The sequence below is a fragment of the Lynx rufus genome, unplaced genomic scaffold, assembly GCF_022079265.1.
Source record: "Lynx rufus isolate CCGP_SWC_20201006 ecotype Redwood Valley unplaced genomic scaffold, mLynRuf1.p SCAF_3, whole genome shotgun sequence".
Lineage (NCBI taxonomy): Eukaryota > Metazoa > Chordata > Mammalia > Carnivora > Felidae > Lynx > Lynx rufus.
In genome coordinates this window covers 88,969,179-88,987,760 of record NW_025814845.1, presented here as the reverse complement: position 1 = coordinate 88,987,760, position 18,582 = coordinate 88,969,179, and the positions used below count along the sequence as shown (strand labels likewise).

Sequence of the window (18,582 nt, the reverse complement as noted above, 5' to 3'; positions counted from 1 at the left end):
GAGTGGCCCTTGCCCTGGACCGACAGTGCAGGGTCCGGTGGCCACTCCCATTCTGAGGGGTGGGGAGCAGGGGCAGGGTTTCGGGATGCCGTCCACTTCCCCCTCCATTCTCATCCCATTGCTTTCCTTCTCCGTCCTGCGTCCTTCCTTTATTGCCGTCTCACCCCCTTTTTCACTGTGTTCTAGGCCTGACGTGGTTTACTCAGTACAGGACTATTAAACAGATACTTGGTATGGGTAGATTTTCATAGATACTGCGGGGAATGATGGCGATGACCGTAGATACTGGAGAAGTTTGGAAAAACGAACACTTCGTTTAGGAAGGTAGATGTTTTCTCTGGTTGGAGGGGGTTAGCATGGCGACCTGAGTGCAGAGACGTGAGTCTGTAGGGGGACCCGGCTTTCAATCCCACTCCACAGCACTGTCCTGGGACAAGCCTGACGCACTGGCTGCCTCTTGTGCTGTGGAGCTGAGGCAGAGAAAGCATCTAACGTGCTGGGCCACCAACAAATAGTGGCTGGTAGGGGAAAAAAAACGAGTGATTAGGTTGGTAAAAATTAAACTGATTTAAGGGGCAGAGAGGTGGTGGCCGCATCATGGTGGAAAGGAAAATTGCCTAAATCAGAGGCAAGGAGAAATGAGAAGAGGACAAGAGTCCAGTTTGATGACGGACCCATTTTTGATAGATTGCAGATGCACGGGAGTGTGCAAGTCTATTATATAGAGCATCTCCATTAAAAATTTCTCCATGTTGACAGAGCCATTTACCCTTTTAGGCAGGCAACTTGTGTTCCTGCAGTGTAATGACACTTGTTAAAGTGTGCCCTTCCTGAAAATTTGTCTGCTTAGGACATACCGCCTGAGTCCCGATGTGTTTTCTGTGGCACCTGGGTAAAATTTATCAACTCCAGTAATGTATCGAACTTAGATTCTAATGTGTGTGCCGATCGCTTTCAGTGAACAAGTAGCTAGAACAGAATGGCAGCTGGACCTGATCCATAACTGGGGGTGCAGGATGCAGGGTGCACATTTATATTGGAGCAGGGTTTGAGCTGGCAAGGGTCTGAAGTAAAGTTCTCAGACCGTTTCCTTCTGTGTCAGTATTCACAGTAAAACACTTTTGGAAGATCCCTCAGAGATTGCCAAATCTGTTGACTTTGAAACAACGTTATGTTTTAAAAGATTGAGGGGCGCCTGGGTGGCGCAGTCGGTTAAGCGTCCGACTTCAGCCAGGTCACGATCTCGCGGTGCGTGAGTTCGAGCCCCGCGTCGGGCTCTGGGCTGATGGCTCAGAGCCTGGAGCCTGTTTCCGATTCTGTGTCTCCCTCTCTCTCGGCCCCTCCCCCGTTCATGCTCTGTCTCTCTCTGTCCCAAAAATAAATAAACGTTGAAAAAAAAAAAAAAAAAAGATTGATTGATGGGGGGGAGGGGAAGGGGCAGAGAGAGAGGTGGGAACGGGCAGAGAGAGAATCCCATGCAGGCTCCGCACTGTCAATACAGAGCCTGACGCAGGGTTTGAACTCACGAACCTCGAGATCATGACCTGAGCCGAAATCAAGAGTTGGACACTTAACTGACTGAGCCACCACCCAGGCGCCCTGAAACAATGTTGTTTTAAGTTATCTTGAGTTACTTAAAACTGGCTGTCTTTCCTAAATCTGTGGGTCATGTCTAAGTGGAAGGCAGTATTTGAGACAACCCAGATGCACAGCTTAGATACCTAGCCGGGAGGAACGGCACAGTTCCTTCCTTAGACTATAAACAATGAACTTTAAGGACCCGATCGAGTACACATCTCCAGTGCCTTCACCCTCCATGACTTGAGTTAGTTTGGTGACGGGGCCATTTGCCACAGCTTCCACCCTCTGTCTGCCCTTTCAGCGGCCTGACGCTCACTAACCGATGAGCAAAAGCTGGAAGAGGTGAGCTGCTGGGCCTGCTATGTTGCGCACCGTGGTAAGAGATCTGTGCTTCCCAAATTGTGCAGCTTCCCAGGGAGTGAATGGGGCGATTGTCCTTCACGTAGAGATGGAATGTGTTTAGTTTGAGTTGTGTTGTTTCTTTATTGTGTAATTGATTTGAAGGAGGTGAGGCCATTAAAAGGAGGTAGATCCTGGAGCGCATTTGAAAATGGAAGGTGAGAAAATTCCTGAGCCTTAGTAGAGCAGTGTGGGGAGCAGGAAGTAATCCCCGTTGACAGGGTGTGAGGTGGGAAGTGTTGAGGGCACAGCAGTGTGTGGAGGCGGAAGTATTCCAGGTAGAACAATGTGTGGAGTAAAAAGTATCCCGAGTGGAGCAGTGTGTTCGTAGGCAGTATCCCCAGGTAGAGGGGAGGCTTAGTAGGAAGTGTCCCTGGTGGAGCAGTGTATAAAGTCACCCCCTAGAACACTGTGGTGTAGGAAGTACTCCGTGTATGGAGCACAGAGTATCTCGATAGGACGCATACCAGCAGAAGCCTGTGGAATAGGAAGACTATTTGGTGGAGCAGTGTGTGAAGTAGGAAGCCCCCCCTTCTCCCCTCCCCCCAACCCCGGAAGCGCCGTGTGCAGGACGAGGCTCGCTCAGGTGCAGGTGCAGCAACAGCTAGGAGGAAACATCTGGGCAGAGAGGTGTGTGCCAAGGAAGCTGTCCTTAGATAGAGCCCGGTTTTGGCAGGAAGTGGTTCACGTCGGGCAAGGTGTGGAGTAGGAAGTATCCCAGGTAAAGCAGAATGGGAGAAAACGTCCTGGGTAGCATGCAGAGCGTGCTCTCCCCTAGAGAGCGGCGGGTAGTATGGAAGTTTCTGCGTAAAGCAGTTTGTGGAGTAGGAAGCGTAGGACGTAACCTCCGGTGAGCAGTGTGCGGAATAGGAAGTGTCTCCAGTAGGAAAGTATGGAGAGAAGGAAGCGGGGAGTGAAGTGGAGCTACCCCCCATACAGCAGTATGACTGGTGTCTGTAGTAGGAAACCTTCTGGGTAGAGTAGTTGTTGGAGTAAGAAGAGTAGAACATACTCCCGAGCAAGTAGGATGTGTCCTGGGTAGGTAAACGTGTGAGTGGTACCCCAGTAAGCAGTGTAGGAGACGCCAGGTACCTGGTAGAGCCTGTGGTGCGTGGGTGATGATAGGTCACCCGGAGAGCAGGGTGTGGAATAGGGGGTGTCCCCTAGAGAGCAGGCTGGAGTTGGGAGATATCCTAGTAGGGTCTTCAGGGTGGCTCAGTCGGTTGAGCATCGGACTCTCTTCAGCTCAGATATGATCTCATGGTTCGTGGGCTCCACGCTGAAGGCGCAGAGCCTGTTTGGGACTCTACCTCTCTCTGCCCCTCCCCCACTCACGTTCTTTCGCTCTCTCTCTCTCCAATTTTTATTTTTTATTTTTTAAGGAGGTATCCAAATAGAACAGTGCATGGAATAGGAAGGAAACCAGGTGAGCTGGCGGGGTGGGGGGATACATTAGGGAGGCTGCTCTTTACTCCTAAGCTCTGGTATAAAAATCAAATCACCTTGTTAAAAATGCAGATTTCTCCCTCTCCTGGCATCCTGATTCTATAAATCAGGGTTAGGACCCAGGAATGTGCATTTTATCACCCAGGCCAGGAATTGATGCAAAGACTGAGGAAAGCAGATGAGGGTCTGTCGGACAGCAGGAGGGCCTTCGTGGGGTCCTCACTAGGTCTGGATACTGGGGTAATTCCAGGAGGAATCGGCTGAAAGTGAGTGGTAAAGGGCACAGAATTGAATGCCAGCCTCACCCTCATCTCAGGGCCGATTTCTGTCAGGGAGGAGGTGTGAAGGTAGAACAATCTGGTGTTCGGAAGAGAAGGGAACAGGACCCTCCTGGATAGAAGGGGTGGGTGGGAGGGTCTGTTGTGTTTCCTTCAGTGACGTCGGTGGAGAGGAGCATCTTGCTATAGTGTTCATATTTGTTTATTCATTACTTTCCTTCCCCTCTGGGCTAAGTTTATCAGGCAGAAACACAGTCATGGGTGTATGGGCCTGTATTGTAGAAGATGCTAGACCCGTTGTGCCCTATAGTACAGAAGCCACCAGCCACCATGGTTATTTAAGTTGAAATGAAAAGCTGAGTTCCTTAGCTGTACTAGCCCCGTTTCAAGTGCTGGACAGCCACATGTGGTCCGTGGCTAGCATATGGGACAGCACAGGTACAGAACCATTCTGTCATCACAGACAGTTCAGCTGCACAGCACTGTTCCAGTGAGTAGAGAAGGACGCAGTGAAAGGTGGTCCAGAGGGTGGGGAAGTCTGAGCATGGGTCGAGAGCAGAGGGTCTCCATCACGTGATGGGTTGTAAGTGCAAATAAATCATTTGGGAGACCCAAAGTTTAAGATTTTACCCTTGCTCCTTCCCTTTCCCCACCCCAGACTTCTACCGTTTCCATTTCAGAGGGGGATCCGGTATTAACCAGACGCTGTGTTTTGGTTTTCCTGTGTTTTTAATTCCTTTTCGGTTTTAGAGAATATCTGCAAAAACATTTTCCGCTAAACGATTCCGTATCTCATTTGTGCTCCACATCACAGAACCGTGTTACTGCAGGTATATTTTGCATGAATGCATTTGCATAATGTTTCCTCCATTTATGTTGATAATATTCTTTTCTGTTTTGCAAATAAGAGTTCTGGGTGAGAAAGAATTGAGCTGTTAATTTATGGTTCATTTATCTATTAAGTTCCCTTCCTTTTCCTTTCCTTTTCGTATACTTTTGACTTTTAAACTAAGCAAAACCAGAGAAGGGTTCACAGTGTGGGAGTCCCGCTGTGTGTTACAAGTCAAAGAGTAAATTAACCAAATTCAATTTTTTAAATAGGTGTGGAGGAAAACATGACCGAAACAGATGCCTTCTATATGAGGTAAAAGCGTGCTGTTGCCTGACAAACGTCTCTTCCTTTGCTGGTCAAGATCAGTCTGTAAGCAGCAAGAATGGCCCCGGGGAAGCAGCAGAGCAGAGAATGGCGAGTGTTAGCGCTGGGAGAGCTAACTTGTAGAGCCTCGGGTTGGCCGCTGCCCCTGGTCGAGGTTCAGGACCTACAGTGATGTCCAAAGTACTTAGCAACGGGTGTGGCATGGGCCCTGGAGCCAGAGCCGGGCCTGGGCGGGCTGTTGTCCCTGGTTCCTGGAGAAAAGACATCCCTGGGGTGACTGGGGGTGGGGAGCTCCAGGTAGCTGCTGTTTACCCATCAGTACAGAAATATTTGTCAGGCTTTCCCAGTGCACACCAGTATCATGTCACCCTGGCAAAGGAGGAGGAAACAGGAGCCCTCTGTCTACCCTACCCATTGATCTTGGGCTTGCAGGAGCTCATTATTTAATATGACATAGTGATTGTTGTTTATAAACTTTTTGTTAACAGTGAAACATTTGATCCGGCAGAAAAGTACAAAATGGACCACAAGAGGAGAGGAATCGCTTTAATCTTCAATCATGAGAGGTTCTCCTGGCGTTTAACACTGCCAGAAAGGCGGGGCACCAGCGCAGACAGAGACAATCTTAGGCGCAGGTAATAGTTGTTGTGTTTTTTTTTTTTAATGTTTGTATTTGAAAGTGAGCAGGGTAGGGGCAGAGAGGGAGAGAATCCCAAGCAGGCTCTGTGCTGTCAGCACAATTCCCAGTGTGGGGCTCGAACTCACAAACCATGAGATCATGACCTGAGCTGAAATCAAGAGTGGCTTAAGTGACTGAGCCACCCCAGGTGCCCCACAGGTGCTAGTTTTATCCACACGTCAAGATGATGACCTATTTAATAAAATGACACTCACCAAAACGTGTCCACACTGATGAAATAGAGTATCAGGATGAGCCTCATTTGGGCACAGCATCCCTTGAGAACTTGCCTGAATTTTCTTCCTAACCTTGTTCTATTAGATGTAAGCAGGCTTTGAATCGTTACATATATATTTACATTGCTGTATCCTAACTTGAATCAGCTTTCAGTATGAGTAAATCTTTTCCTGCTGTGGGTGAGCAAGGAGAACTATCATTGTCATATTTCACTTTTTCTTCCCCCCTCCAAAGAAAAGTCAACTTAGAGGTCATAAAAACACGTATGGATTCCTCAGGGAAATAGGGGTATATGACGACTTTGAGCAGCTCATAAGCTAATACCCAGTTTGTCACCAGGTTTTCAGAGCTAGGATTTGAAGTGAAATGCTTTAATGATCTGAAAGCAGAGGAGCTCCTGCTCACAATCCATGAGGGTAAGTAGTTTTCCTGTTCGTCTTCTGAGGGGATGGATTGCTTTAGTTACCCTCTCTAGAATCCAGATAATTAACTATGCTGGAAAAATGTCTGACCAACTACTTTAGCATGGGTTACAGGTTTCGGTTGTGCCTCTTTGCTTATGTGTTACTACTGGATTCAGAGACTCTTCCAAAGGATTTTGCCTCTGAATTTATATGTAGCATACCACCCGCTAACAGGCTGTCATTCCAGAAATGAATGAATCAAGTCTAAACTGCAAACACTACAGATGCTGGGCAGTCAGGTGTTAATTGACTCCTTCCATACCCAGGTTTTTTTACTGGCTTCAACAAACTGGATTTACAAAACAAACAAAAACTGGATTTATATATATTGTCTCTAAATTTCTGCATCACTATGCAGTAGGTATTTTAACAACTTATGTTTATAATAATTACTGCACGCTGTGGATTTTCAAGTCATTTGCCAATGGACTATTATAATATTTACATAATTATTTAAACCTCAGCTTTTTAAAAATTGAGGTATAAATGATATGTAACATTGTATTAGTTTCAGATATACAACATAATGATTCAATATTTGTATACATTGTAAAATGGTCACCACAGTGTCTGGTTACCATACAGAGGTACAGAAAAGCTTTTTTTTTTTTTTTTTTTTAATTCTTTTAAAATGTTTATTTATTTTTGAGACCGAGAGAGAGCATGATTGGGGGAGGGCCAGAGAGAGAGGGAGGCACAGAATCTGAAACAGGCTCCAGGCTCTGAGCTGTCAGCACAGAGTCCGACGAGGGGCTGGAACTCACGGGCCTCGAGATCGGGACCTGAGCTGAAGTCGGATGCTTAACCGACTGAGCCACCCAGGTGCCCCGAAAAGTTTTTTGTTTTTTTTTTTTTGTGATAAAGACTTTAAAAATTTATTTAGCAACTTTCAGATATGCAATACAGTATTCTTATAGGTGATATGCTGTACATTATATCCCCATGACTTACTGTATAATCGGAAGTCTTGTACCTTTTAACCCACTTCACCTCCATCCACCCACCAGCAACCACCCATCTATTCTCTTTATCAGTAAGTTTGTTTTTTAAACTCCACATATGAGATTATATAGTATAGGTCTTTCTTGAATTTATTTCATTTAGCATAATGACCTCAAGATCCATCCATGTTGTTGCAAAGGCCAAGATTTCCTTTTTTATGGCTGAATAATATTCTTGCATGTGTATCTCTATATATGGAAAGGTAGATATCTATGTATATAATTTTCTTCATCCATTCATTGATGAACACTTAGGTTGTTTTCATATCTTGGCTGTTGTGCTCCAATAAACAAGGGGGCTGCAGGTATCTTTCCAAATTAGTGTTTTCATAAATACCCAGAGGTGGAATTGTTGGATCGTTTTTAATTTTTTGAGGCACCTCCATACAAGACTTCTTTAATCTGTAAGTCACTTTAATTTTAACTGGCTTCTTACCAGGTTTTCTACTTCGCTTACTCATCCGCTTTGGAGGACATGAGTCTCATGTCTTAATATTCTTTGGAAGCTGTAAGTGCTAGACATGATGAAGCTGCTGCATTCACTGGAGGGGCAGCAGAACACAGCACTTGCTAAGTAGTAGTTGCTGGGTCTTTCCAGTCTGCTCGAAGAAGCTCTCTGCTAATTCAGAGAAACTTTTATTGATGCCACAGCAATCCCATTATATTTTCCGTGTCATTATTCTGTATTGTAGAAAAGTTAATGGAATTTGTTTAAACCCTTTGAACTTTTAATAGGTTGTTAAAAATCAGGTACGGTATGATGTACATTTCCCTTTGATTAAAGACTAAGACCTTACATTCTCATTATGTACTCTTTACATTTAGTATAACACATTTTCCTCTTCCATCATATGTAACTTTAGTATTAGTAAATTCTTTCTCTATGTAGACAGTAAACATCTTATCTTCATTTCTGTATGAACTTTTGTGGCCTTTTATAGCATCATCTTCTAGCCACATAGATGCCGATTGCTTTTTATGTGTTTTCCTGAGTCATGGCGAAGGCAGTCACATTTATGCACAAGATACCAAGATTGAAATTCAGACTTTGACTGGCTTATTCAAAGGAGACAAATGTCAGAGCCTAGTTGGAAAACCCAAGATATTTATTATTCAGGTAAGACTGATTATGGTACAATCTAACTATGAAGTCCATGGTTCTGTACATGTGATTCTAGCTTTATTTTTATTTATTAAGATTTATTTTTGGGAGAGTGAAAGCAGGGGAGGGGCAGCGAGAGGGGGACAGAAGATCTGAAGTGGGCTCTGTGCTGACAGCAGACAGCCCAGTGTGGGACTCAAACTCACGAATAACGAGATCATGACCTGAGCTGAAGTTGGGCGTTCACAACTGAGCCACCCAGGTGCCCCATATACATGTAATTATAAAGAGAACCAGCCAATTTTGAAAGTAACCTTCTCCAGTAACTGGAAAGGCCCCTTTGGCCTCCTAGCCAGAGTTGCAATTAGTAGTAGTTCCTTCTTAACAAGGAATAAATATTTTCAGTTTCTGGGGTGCCTGGGTGGCTCAGTCAGGTAAGTGTCCAACTTCAGCTCAGGTCATGATATTGTGGTTTGTGAGTTTGAGCCCCACACTGGGCTCTGTGCTAACAGCTCGGAGCCTGGAGCCTGCCTTGGATTCTGTGTCTCCCTCTCTGTGCCCTTCCCCCGCTCATGCTCTTTCTCTCTCAAAAATAAACAGTAAATTTTTTTTTTAATTTAAACTTTTTTTTTCAGTTTCTTTTTGACTTGGGTTGACATTTGAAAGGACTCAAAATGGTGGCTCAGTCGGTTAAGCGTCTGACTTCAGCTCAGGTCATGATCTCACGGTCTGTGAGTTCGAGCCCCGCGTCGGGCTCTGTGCTGTCAATTCAGAGCCTGGAGCCTGCTTCGGACTCTGTGTCTCCCTCTCTCTCTGCCCCTCCCCCCCGCCAATCAAAAAAAAAATGTTAAAAATTTTTGAAAGGACTCAAAGTAATGTGCTACCCTCTGGCCTAGCCCAGTGTCAGGTGCAGCCGTCAGTGAAGGGGTCTCTGACTGAAGAGCACCAGGCCTGGAGGCCAGTGAGCAGAACGCAGGCAGAGTTCCTGTTCTAGCTTGCTTCATCCCTCCACCTTTTTCCTTCAAGCTGGTATTAGGGATGAAGACAATTTCTGGCCCGAATAACCTCACTCACCACATCAATAAGGAGTTCGAACAAAGGAGAATTCCTGATGTCCCAGTGCCGCAATTCGGTATTTCCAAAAACGGCATGGAGGGCATGGCCACATTCAACCTGCCATAACACCTTGAGGGAAGCGAGCAGGGGCATCTCTAAGAAGTTAAGGATGATCATGGTTTCTTGTTGGGAACTGCGTTAAGGTATCTGTCACATGCAGTTGGGAGTTAACAGCTCTACATGCAGCCTGGCTAGGCTGGAGAAGTAAATTTGAGAGTTAACGAGATGAATGACAGTGGCAGCCACGGGAGTGGATGAGTTTACCCACGCCAAGCATAGCTTGAGAAATGAGTGCAAAACAGCCCTGAGGGACGCCACTGAGGAATGAGCAGAGGAGAGACACTGAGCGGGATGGTCCAGAGAATGGGGGGGGGGTGGGGGGAGTTCAGGGAAAAAGGGAGTGGCCAGCACTGTCAGAGACACAAAGTGGCGAGCCGCTGTGGGGAGATGGCCACGAAGGAAGAAAATATTTTGCCAAGTTACTTCTCTCTGCCTCCAATTCTTCATCTGTGAAAGGGGAGGGGGTATAGTTCAGGGGTAGAGCATTTGACTGCATCTGTGAAAGGGGGGTATAAGAGCACTGCCTCACGGGCTGGTTGTGAGGATAAAACAGCGTGGCCTAACAAGCACTTAGAACAGTGCCGAACACCTGCAAGTCCTCAGTAGGCTGGCTCTTTTTCTTACTGCAACTGATTGGGCAAGTAATGGCATCAAATTCTAGGTGTTCGGTGTAGGAAGACTGTGAAAAATAAGGTCTGAAAATAAGCTTGGTAATACGAAGTTAAGATTAAAATCTCCCTGCAAAAATGGAAATATTGGAGATCTTCTATTTATCAGATAACTCTGAAATCACTCTGGGCTTTTTTCTTTAAAAGCTTACAAAAACCCATTTCAGAACGAGGGATGCACTTACCACAACCAAATCTTACTAGGTCACTGGATGAAGTTCACTAGGTCTGCCAGAACAAAGTACAGACCGGGTGACTTAACAGAAATTTTCTTAACGGTTCTGGAGGTTAGAAATCTGAGATCAAGGTGCCCGTTCTCCGTGGCCTGGAGGTGGCTGCCTTTTTTCCCCTGTGCATCTCTGTGTCCTGATCTCTTATAGACCACTAGTTATAGATTAAGATCATTATAGACCTCAATTTTACCTTTTTTAAAGGCCATATATCCAAATACAGTCACATTTGAGATCCTGAGGGACAGGACTTCTGCATACAAATGGGTAGGGGTGACAAAATTCAGCCCATAATAGGCATTTAAGAGTAGAAATTAACGTTAGCCTTTGTGTGAAAATTAATGGCTAAGAATTTGAGACCTCACTATACAGTGTAAGCGAAAGGAAAAGGGCACATTAAAAGAGGTCTTCTCAGGTCAGGTGGTGGCGTCCTTTTAGCCCTACTTTGACAATGTATTGCAGCAGCTAGGCAAGCACCACCCTATCTGGGCGTGTATTCCGATTCAACAGAAATGCTGGGCAAATACTGTAGCTTTTCAAAGAAGGGGTGTGTCTGGTGCTGTGGTGTGGTTACTTCGTAAGAAACTCAAAACCAGAGGCTTTCTCCTCCACACTGTACCTTTCAATCAACACAGTCTGGTGAACATGACAATTTAAAAAAAAATTTTTTGTAACATTTTTGAGAGAGACAGAACACGAGTGGGGGAGGGGCAGAGAGAGAGAGCGAGACACAGACACAGAATCCAAAGCAGGCTCCAGGCTCCGAGCTGTCGGCACAGAGCCTGACGCAGGGCTTGAACTCACAAGCAGTGAGATCATGCCCTGAGCTGAAGTCGGACACCAACCAACTGAGCAAGCCACCCAGGGGCCCCGAGGATGCCAGTTTTTTAAAGGCCTTAATTAAAAGGGCGCTTGGGTGGCTCAGTCAAAAGTGTCTGACTCTTGATTTTGGCTCAGGTCATGATCTCATAGTTCCTGAGACAGCCCCGACTCTGGCTGACAGTATGGAGCTTGCTTCGGATTCTCTCCCTCTCTCTCTCTCTCTCTGACCCTCCCCGGCTCATGCTCTCTCAAGCATTTAAAAAAACCAAAAACAAAAACATGAGTAGGGAAAAACTGTCAGGTGAATTTGCTCTAAAACTTGACTGCATGTTTTTTGAAGTTTTATAAAGTAGCTTCTGTTGATGTTAAGATGTGCTCAATTATACATTCACTGTAAACATTAAGCCGTGGGAAGAAAAGGTTAGAAAAGGAAATGGTTTTCCTCCTTGTCTCGTAGGCATGTCGGGGAGACCAGCATGATGTGCCAGTCATTCCTCTGGATGTAGTGGATCATCAAAAAAACATGCTGGATGTCAACATAACCCAGGTGGATGCGGCCTCAGTTTCCACACTGCCTGCTGGAGCAGACTTTCTCATGTGTTACTCAGTTGCAGAAGGTGGGTGTGTGTTTAGTACAGACAGAATTGGTTTCCTGACTTGAGTTCCATTAGTTTCACCTCACCTTGACTAGAGAGACTGGTATTTGTCTGACCAAGGTGATTTGATCGTGAAGTTCACATCTTCGGTCACATCTTCGGCACAGGGTGATACATCAAGTGTAAAGTAACTTCTAGAAAAGTCATTCCTGAGAACTAGGTTTAAGCTACAAGTTGCATTCAATAATTGGTAATAGGCTGCTAACATTCATTTTGATAGTGTTGTAATAATATTCAAAGAAAGCGTTGTTGAAACTCCTGTGATGACTGTTGTTCTTTGTGCAGTAAGCTGTGTTTTTCTTTCTAATCTCTTGTGTTAAAAATCACTGCCTGGCAACTATTTTCTTGGGAATTTTTAGGAAATGGAGGAAATTATATAGAGCTAACCTCATTTCTATAAAACTATATAAATTAATCCCTTTTCTCATAGTAGTCAACCAAGAAAAATTTTAAAGCTGTCATTGACACGTCCTAGTCTTCAAGAATTTTTGAGAACTTACACTTCTGTAATGGTGAATTATAAAGGTGTTTTTCAGTCACCATAACTGAAAGCCAGAGAAACTTCAGTGCCCTTTTTGCTCCTATCATTTAGGTTATTATTCTCATCGGGAAACTGTGAATGGCTCGTGGTACATTCAGGATTTGTGTGAGATGCTGGGAAAATTTGGCTCCTCCTTAGAGTTCACAGAGCTCCTCACCCTGGTGAACAGGAAAGTTTCTCAGCGCCGAGTGGACTTTTGCAAAGACCCATCTGCAATTGGAAAGAAGCAGGTTCCCTGCTTTGCCTCAATGCTTACTAAGAAGCTGTATTTCTTTCCAAAATCCAAATGACAGGAATAATTGTGTTTTATGTATCTTGTCTATATTCAAAACAGATTTTCTTGTCCTTTTATATAAATATCACTAAGGTGGAAGCTTATGGTATAGCAGTTTAAAATGTTTTAAGGTTTAATGAGAACTTAAAATAGTTCATGTTGGTATTAGACATGCTGATATTAGATGAAAGGGTTTGATATATATGAAATGAAATCCTCAGGGAATTACTATAAATAAAAATAAACATTTGTAATACTTGATTTTTATAGTAAATCTCAAGGTTACTCAAAAATATCTGGAAGATTTAAATTTGTATTCTGTGAAGTTTTTATAAAAGTTTTATAATGTTTTTAAAGGTTTTTGAAACCCAGAAACTAGTTGTTTCCCCTTAATAAAATATTTGAAATCCATGTCTTAATTTTTCTAATTCACATTCTTACTCATTTGTATAATTCAGAGTACTCTTGTACTTGGTCATACAAATTCATCTACATATGAATTATCACTTTTTGTATAGGTTTCAACTCTCACTTAAAAAAGCCTTTACGGAAAGATATACCATGATGATGGACTGGAAGAATTAATATTGTTAGAATGTCCATAGTGCCTAAACAATCTACAGATTCAATGTAATCCCTATCAAAATACTAATGACATTTTCATAGAACTAGAACAAAGAATCCTAAATCCAATAAATGGTATTGGGAAAAATGGACAGCTAACATGCGAAAGAATGAAACTGGGCCATATATAAAAATAAAATCAAAGTAGTTTGAAGACTTGAATGTGAGAACTGAAATCATAAAACTAGGAAGAGAATATAAGAAAAAATGTAGTAGGTAAGCTCTTGGGACACTGGTCTGAGCACCTGCCCTCAGACAAGGACAACAAAAGCAAAAATAAACAGAACTATAAAAGCTTTTACACAACAAAGGAAACCAACAAAACTTTTTAAAAAGGCAACCTAGTGAATGGAAGAAGATATTTATAAATCACATATCTGATAAAGGATTAATATTGAAATTAATATTGAAACTATATAAGAACTCATTCAATTCAACACACACATACACACAAAACCCCAATCTGAGTACAAAATGGAGGGGCGCCTGGGTGGCGCAGTCGGTTAAGCGTCCGACTTCAGCCAGGTCACGATCTCGCGGTCTGGGAGTTCGAGCCCCGCGTCGGGCTCTGGGCTGATGGCTCAGAGCCTGGAGCCTGTTTCCGATTCTGTGTCTCCCTCTCTCTCTGCCCCTCCCCCGTTCATGCTCTGTCTCTCTCTGTCCCAAAAATAAATAAACGTTAAAAAAAAAAATAAAAAAAAAAAAACAAAATGGACACAGGACCTGAATAGACATTTTTCCAAAGAAGTCCTACAAATGGCCAATAGGCACATGAAAAAGATGCTCAACGTCACTTATCAGGGAGATGCAAATCAAAACCAATAATGAGGTATTACCTCACACCAGTCAGCATAGCTAGTATGAAACATATGAGTAGGATCTAAGTAAATATTAGTTCAGATGAAACATTTCAGATAACAAACTATATTTAATGATAAAGATCTTCCAATTATTATGATGTATTTAAAAATAAATTAATGACATGACGATTCTAAAGGAAGCCTAAGAAGGAAAGCGAATGCCACACAGACCACTCCTCTGCAGGAGAATGAACACAACCCAGACGGACAAGGACTCTTAGCTCAAGTACCTGACTACAGCGGCAGCTGCTCGGACTCTGATGGGCGCGTCCAAGCTCCTCCCCACATTAATCCCGGACAAGTCACGCGAATTCACAGACTAAAAATCTCAAGTGAGAACTTCAAAGAATACCTATGTTCACATTTTTTTTTAATTAACAAAAGAGATTGAAACGATCAAATCCAAAGGAACTAAGGGACTAAAAGTTCCAGTTTCTAAGTTGCAGAATCAACACATACTGGAAAAATTTAATAACATTTAGAAATGTAAGATTAATTCTTTTCACTGACTTTCTCTCCTTGCATTCGCAAACAGCGAGTGGCGCACCTGTTTCAGGGATTCCGTAGCCTGTCAATGGGAAAAAGAAAAAGTACACGATCAGAGAGAATGAGAAACAGGGCATTATTACTGCATGAGAGGAGTAAATGTATATGTAAATTTAGTGTATCCTTAGCTTAATAAACATTTATAATGACTAGTGGCAAATGTCTACAGTATTTCAGTGAATAGGGACCCTTTAGAAAAGAGGAACTTAAGGTTTTGATACATCCTTCAAGTTCTTATGTTCATTGTCCCTTTATAATGGTTTTTCTGTTTCTTATCTGAAAAGAAAACCACTTTGTGACCTATCAATCTCCCTTTTTCCTCAACTTTATTACCTAAAAAAAATATTTCACAGGTACTACTCTAAATCCTAAGTGCCCACTGCCATGAACTAGTTGGAAGAACATCCCTTAGGCTTCTTGGATTAGATCATTCAAATGTAAGACTGTACACTAAATAAAAATAAAATCGTTGTATTTTTCCCAAGTAGTGATTTTACAGAATTAAAAAAAAAATTTTTTTTTGTTTATTTTGAGAGAGAGATAGAAAGTTGGGAGGAGCAGAGATGGGAGGGTGAGAGAATCCCAAGCAGGCTCTGCACTGCCAACACAGAGCCCAACGCGGGGCTCGAACTCACGAACTGTGAGATCGTGACCTGAGCCCAAACCAAGAGTCAGACGCTTACCGACTCTTGGTAAGAGTCAGATGCTTATCGATCTCAGCTTGGGTCACGATCTTACAGTTCGTGAGTCCGAGCCCCACATGGGGTTCTGCACTGACTGCACAGAGCCTACTTCGGATTGTGTCTCTCCTCCTCTCTGCCCCTCCCCGGCTTGTGCATGCACCCTCTCACAAAGACATAAAAAAATTATTTAAAGGTTATCTCCAATTCTTGACTTACAAATTTAATTCCAGGACTATCTATATCTATCTATCAATCTATCGATCTATCGATCTATATATATCTATGTAGATCTATGTATATCGATATAGATATATATATCTACATATATATAGATATATATATCTACATAGATATATATAGATCGATAGATCTATATTTTTTAATTTGAGGGATGAGTAGTTTAGAAGGTACAGATAACAAGAGATATTATGAATACTGGCTATTAAATGAGCATGCACTGAGCAATGGGAAGAGATTTTTACCAAAACTTTTCCTCTAAAATTACTAAGAAAAATTAAAAATCTAGTAAACATGTTGAAAGCTACCATCTGAACAAAACTAAGGAGTCTGCTGGTAGGCCAGAGATAAAAGCTGCCTGAGAGACGTATTGTGTGAAAGACTTAAAAGTACAGGCTCCAGTGTCAAACTTCTGGATTCATACCTTGGTTTCCCCACTTTCTAACAGTGTATACCTGGGCAAGTAACTAAGCACCTCCGTTTTCTCACTGGAAAGATGGAAAAGATGAAAGGATGAATACCATATTGAATCTTCCATTTTTAAGGAGAAGAAACTTTTTTTTACAAGTGCCTCAAGAAGCTTAAAATTCTTTATCAGTCTTCACCTTCCTAAAAGTCTACTTTCTTTTATGGTCTTGAAAGTCGAGCTTGATATTAGACTGTTTTCTTTAAAAACACACACTCAGAGAGTGAACAGAAATAACACCGCTATTGAAAACTATTATTTTACTATCTCAAAGTCATTTAAGACACTTCCCCATACCCATACCCATTAAAAGCTATCCTCATATAGAATACAGGAGTCGAGAACAAAACCCTAGGATATGAAATCAGCATCACACTTGTCAACATTTTCACTGAGCAAAGCATGATACACAGAAGTCTATTGAGGACCAAGATTTAACTTGTATTTCCCCCATACTAAGTTGCGGCTCCCAAATAAGACCAGCGAGAAGATGTTGTATCTGCATTAAAGTACCTTAGCAAGATCTTCTTTTAACTTGTTGTACTGCACCACATCAAAATGCTGTTGCTTTGATTTCTTATGGAAGAAGTGAAGAAACTGCCTACTCTTAACAGCTGAGTAAGTATAATCCTAAAAGGAAAAACAAAAAAAGAACATGTTTTAAACATGTTTTAAATGAACATAATGTCTCTGCAAGAAAGATACTTGCCTTAGCAACACTAAAGCAAAAGGCGGCAGATGAGTAAAATATTTGCAGTGGCCAACAGAGCAAGCATAAGGCAACACGAGTAAAACATTTTGTCTTGCTTGAGATCAGCTGCTGCTTTCAAAAGCAAGCAAGCTGAGAAAAGAAATCACACATATTGGGACAGAAAGGAGCAAAAGAAAACTGTTTTGGCAAAATAGTCATGTAATAAAGCTAAAGTTACTGAGTGTTTTTGCAATACGTATTCAATTTTATTTATAAAATAAAGACAGAGAAAAAAATTTGATGTGTTTATCTCAATAGAGAAATTTGTGGGGGAGCCTGGGTGGCTCAGTCAGTTAAGTGTCCGACTCTTGATTTCAGCTCAGGTCATGATCTCACAGTTTGTGAGTTCGAGCCCCGCATCGGGCTCTGTGCTGATGGCTGGAGCCTGCTTTGGATTCTCTCTTTCCCTCTCTTTCTCTGCCCCTCCCCTGCTCTCTCCCTCTCTCTCAAAATAAATCAACTTAAAAAAATAAAGAAAAGAAATTTGTGGGCTGTACTATTTCCCTATAGAGGTTATAGTTTCTCCATGCTGTATACAAATCTCTATTCTCATGAAAAGCAACAAAATTTATCAGCTTATAAAAACTCAGCAATTCAGTAAATAAAAAGGATTTATCACTCATTACTTGAGTTGCAGAAAAAATTATTTGCAAAACATGTCCTAAACTTACCATTTTCCTAAACAAACTACTCACCTGTCGAGTGACTATAAAGTATGCAAAAAAGACCATGGAATTTGCAAATGTGATGAAGTATGTCACTGGTTCCATAATATCCCAGGAGTACACCCACCAAGTGAGCCAGGCCAACGCCCCGCCCTGAACGGATAGCAATGCTAATCCAGCCCACAAAAGTCCACTGGTTTTGGCTTCTGAGCGAGCTTCGATTCCAGCCTTTATCTGAAGGGGAAAAACGGCTTAGTTCAATTTACAGTGCACCAACGTAAGGGGAAATAAAAGCAGAAGGAACAAAAGTAAAATAGTATGTATCTGCACCACTTTAAAGAGGTCTGATTTAGGAACAGGTTATGAAACATACACATTAGTGAGTGATCACTTATTTCTAAATCAGCTCATTAATGAGTCACTTTTTAAATTATAAAGGTAATACCTACTTGTGGGGAGAGAAATTAAATAGTATAGAAGGGTATACGATGAAAAACTCAAGACATTCTCCTCTGAAACCTAAAATTACATGCCTATTTTCTCTGACCCAGCAATTTCACTTCTAGGAATGCAGCTTATAGATATACTTGTGCACGCATGGTTCATTACAGATCCTTAAGGGTAAAAGAGCGACAATGATCCATATATCTATATATCCAAGCTATTACGTAGCCATAGTGAGGAAGCTCTCCATGTACATAGATGGAGATCTTTTCAGGATACACCGTTAGTGAAAAAAGGGAAGAAAAATATGTAATAGCATATGCCCTTTTCTGAAGAAAGGAACAAGATAATTTATTTGTACTTGTGGATATACAGATAAAGGAAATCTAAAATGACTCATGGGTGGGGGGATATGCTAGGAGGAGGAAAACCTCCCGCTGGTCACCTTTTTAGATTTTTAAATCTTGATACAATATATCACCAACTTTTTAAAAAATAAAAACGTGGGTACACAATCCAACAAATAAAAAGTCTCTCTGCCAACCCCTCGATATATGGGCACATGTATCTTAGAGGACACAGTTAAAAGTTTCTTT

General features: G+C 42.4%; 2 protein-coding genes across 3 annotated transcripts in view; one reads left to right on the top strand and one right to left on the bottom strand.

Annotated features, from left to right (window-relative positions):
- PLA2G12A (phospholipase A2 group XIIA) overlaps positions 1-13,121 on the top strand; it is a 42,718-nt gene extending 29,597 nt beyond the window's left edge. For both annotated transcript variants that reach the window (XM_047091053.1, XM_047091054.1), the window contains 6 exons: positions 4,806-4,848; positions 5,349-5,495; positions 6,116-6,192; positions 8,183-8,358; positions 11,697-11,856; positions 12,488-13,121. In XM_047091053.1, the coding sequence (XP_046947009.1) occupies positions 4,806-4,848; positions 5,349-5,495; positions 6,116-6,192; positions 8,183-8,358; positions 11,697-11,856; positions 12,488-12,726 (842 nt within the window). In that variant the 3' untranslated portion in view covers positions 12,727-13,121. The remainder of the gene's footprint in view (positions 1-4,805; positions 4,849-5,348; positions 5,496-6,115; positions 6,193-8,182; positions 8,359-11,696; positions 11,857-12,487) is intronic.
- Positions 13,122-14,543: 1,422 nt separating this feature from the next.
- Positions 14,544-18,582, bottom strand: part of MCUB (mitochondrial calcium uniporter dominant negative subunit beta) — a 92,203-nt gene continuing 88,164 nt past the window's right edge. The window contains 4 exon segments of the mRNA XM_047090989.1: positions 14,544-14,729; positions 14,731-14,762; positions 16,640-16,756; positions 17,573-17,776. Coding sequence (XP_046946945.1) covers positions 14,687-14,729; positions 14,731-14,762; positions 16,640-16,756; positions 17,573-17,776 — 396 coding nt within the window. The 3' untranslated portion in view covers positions 14,544-14,686.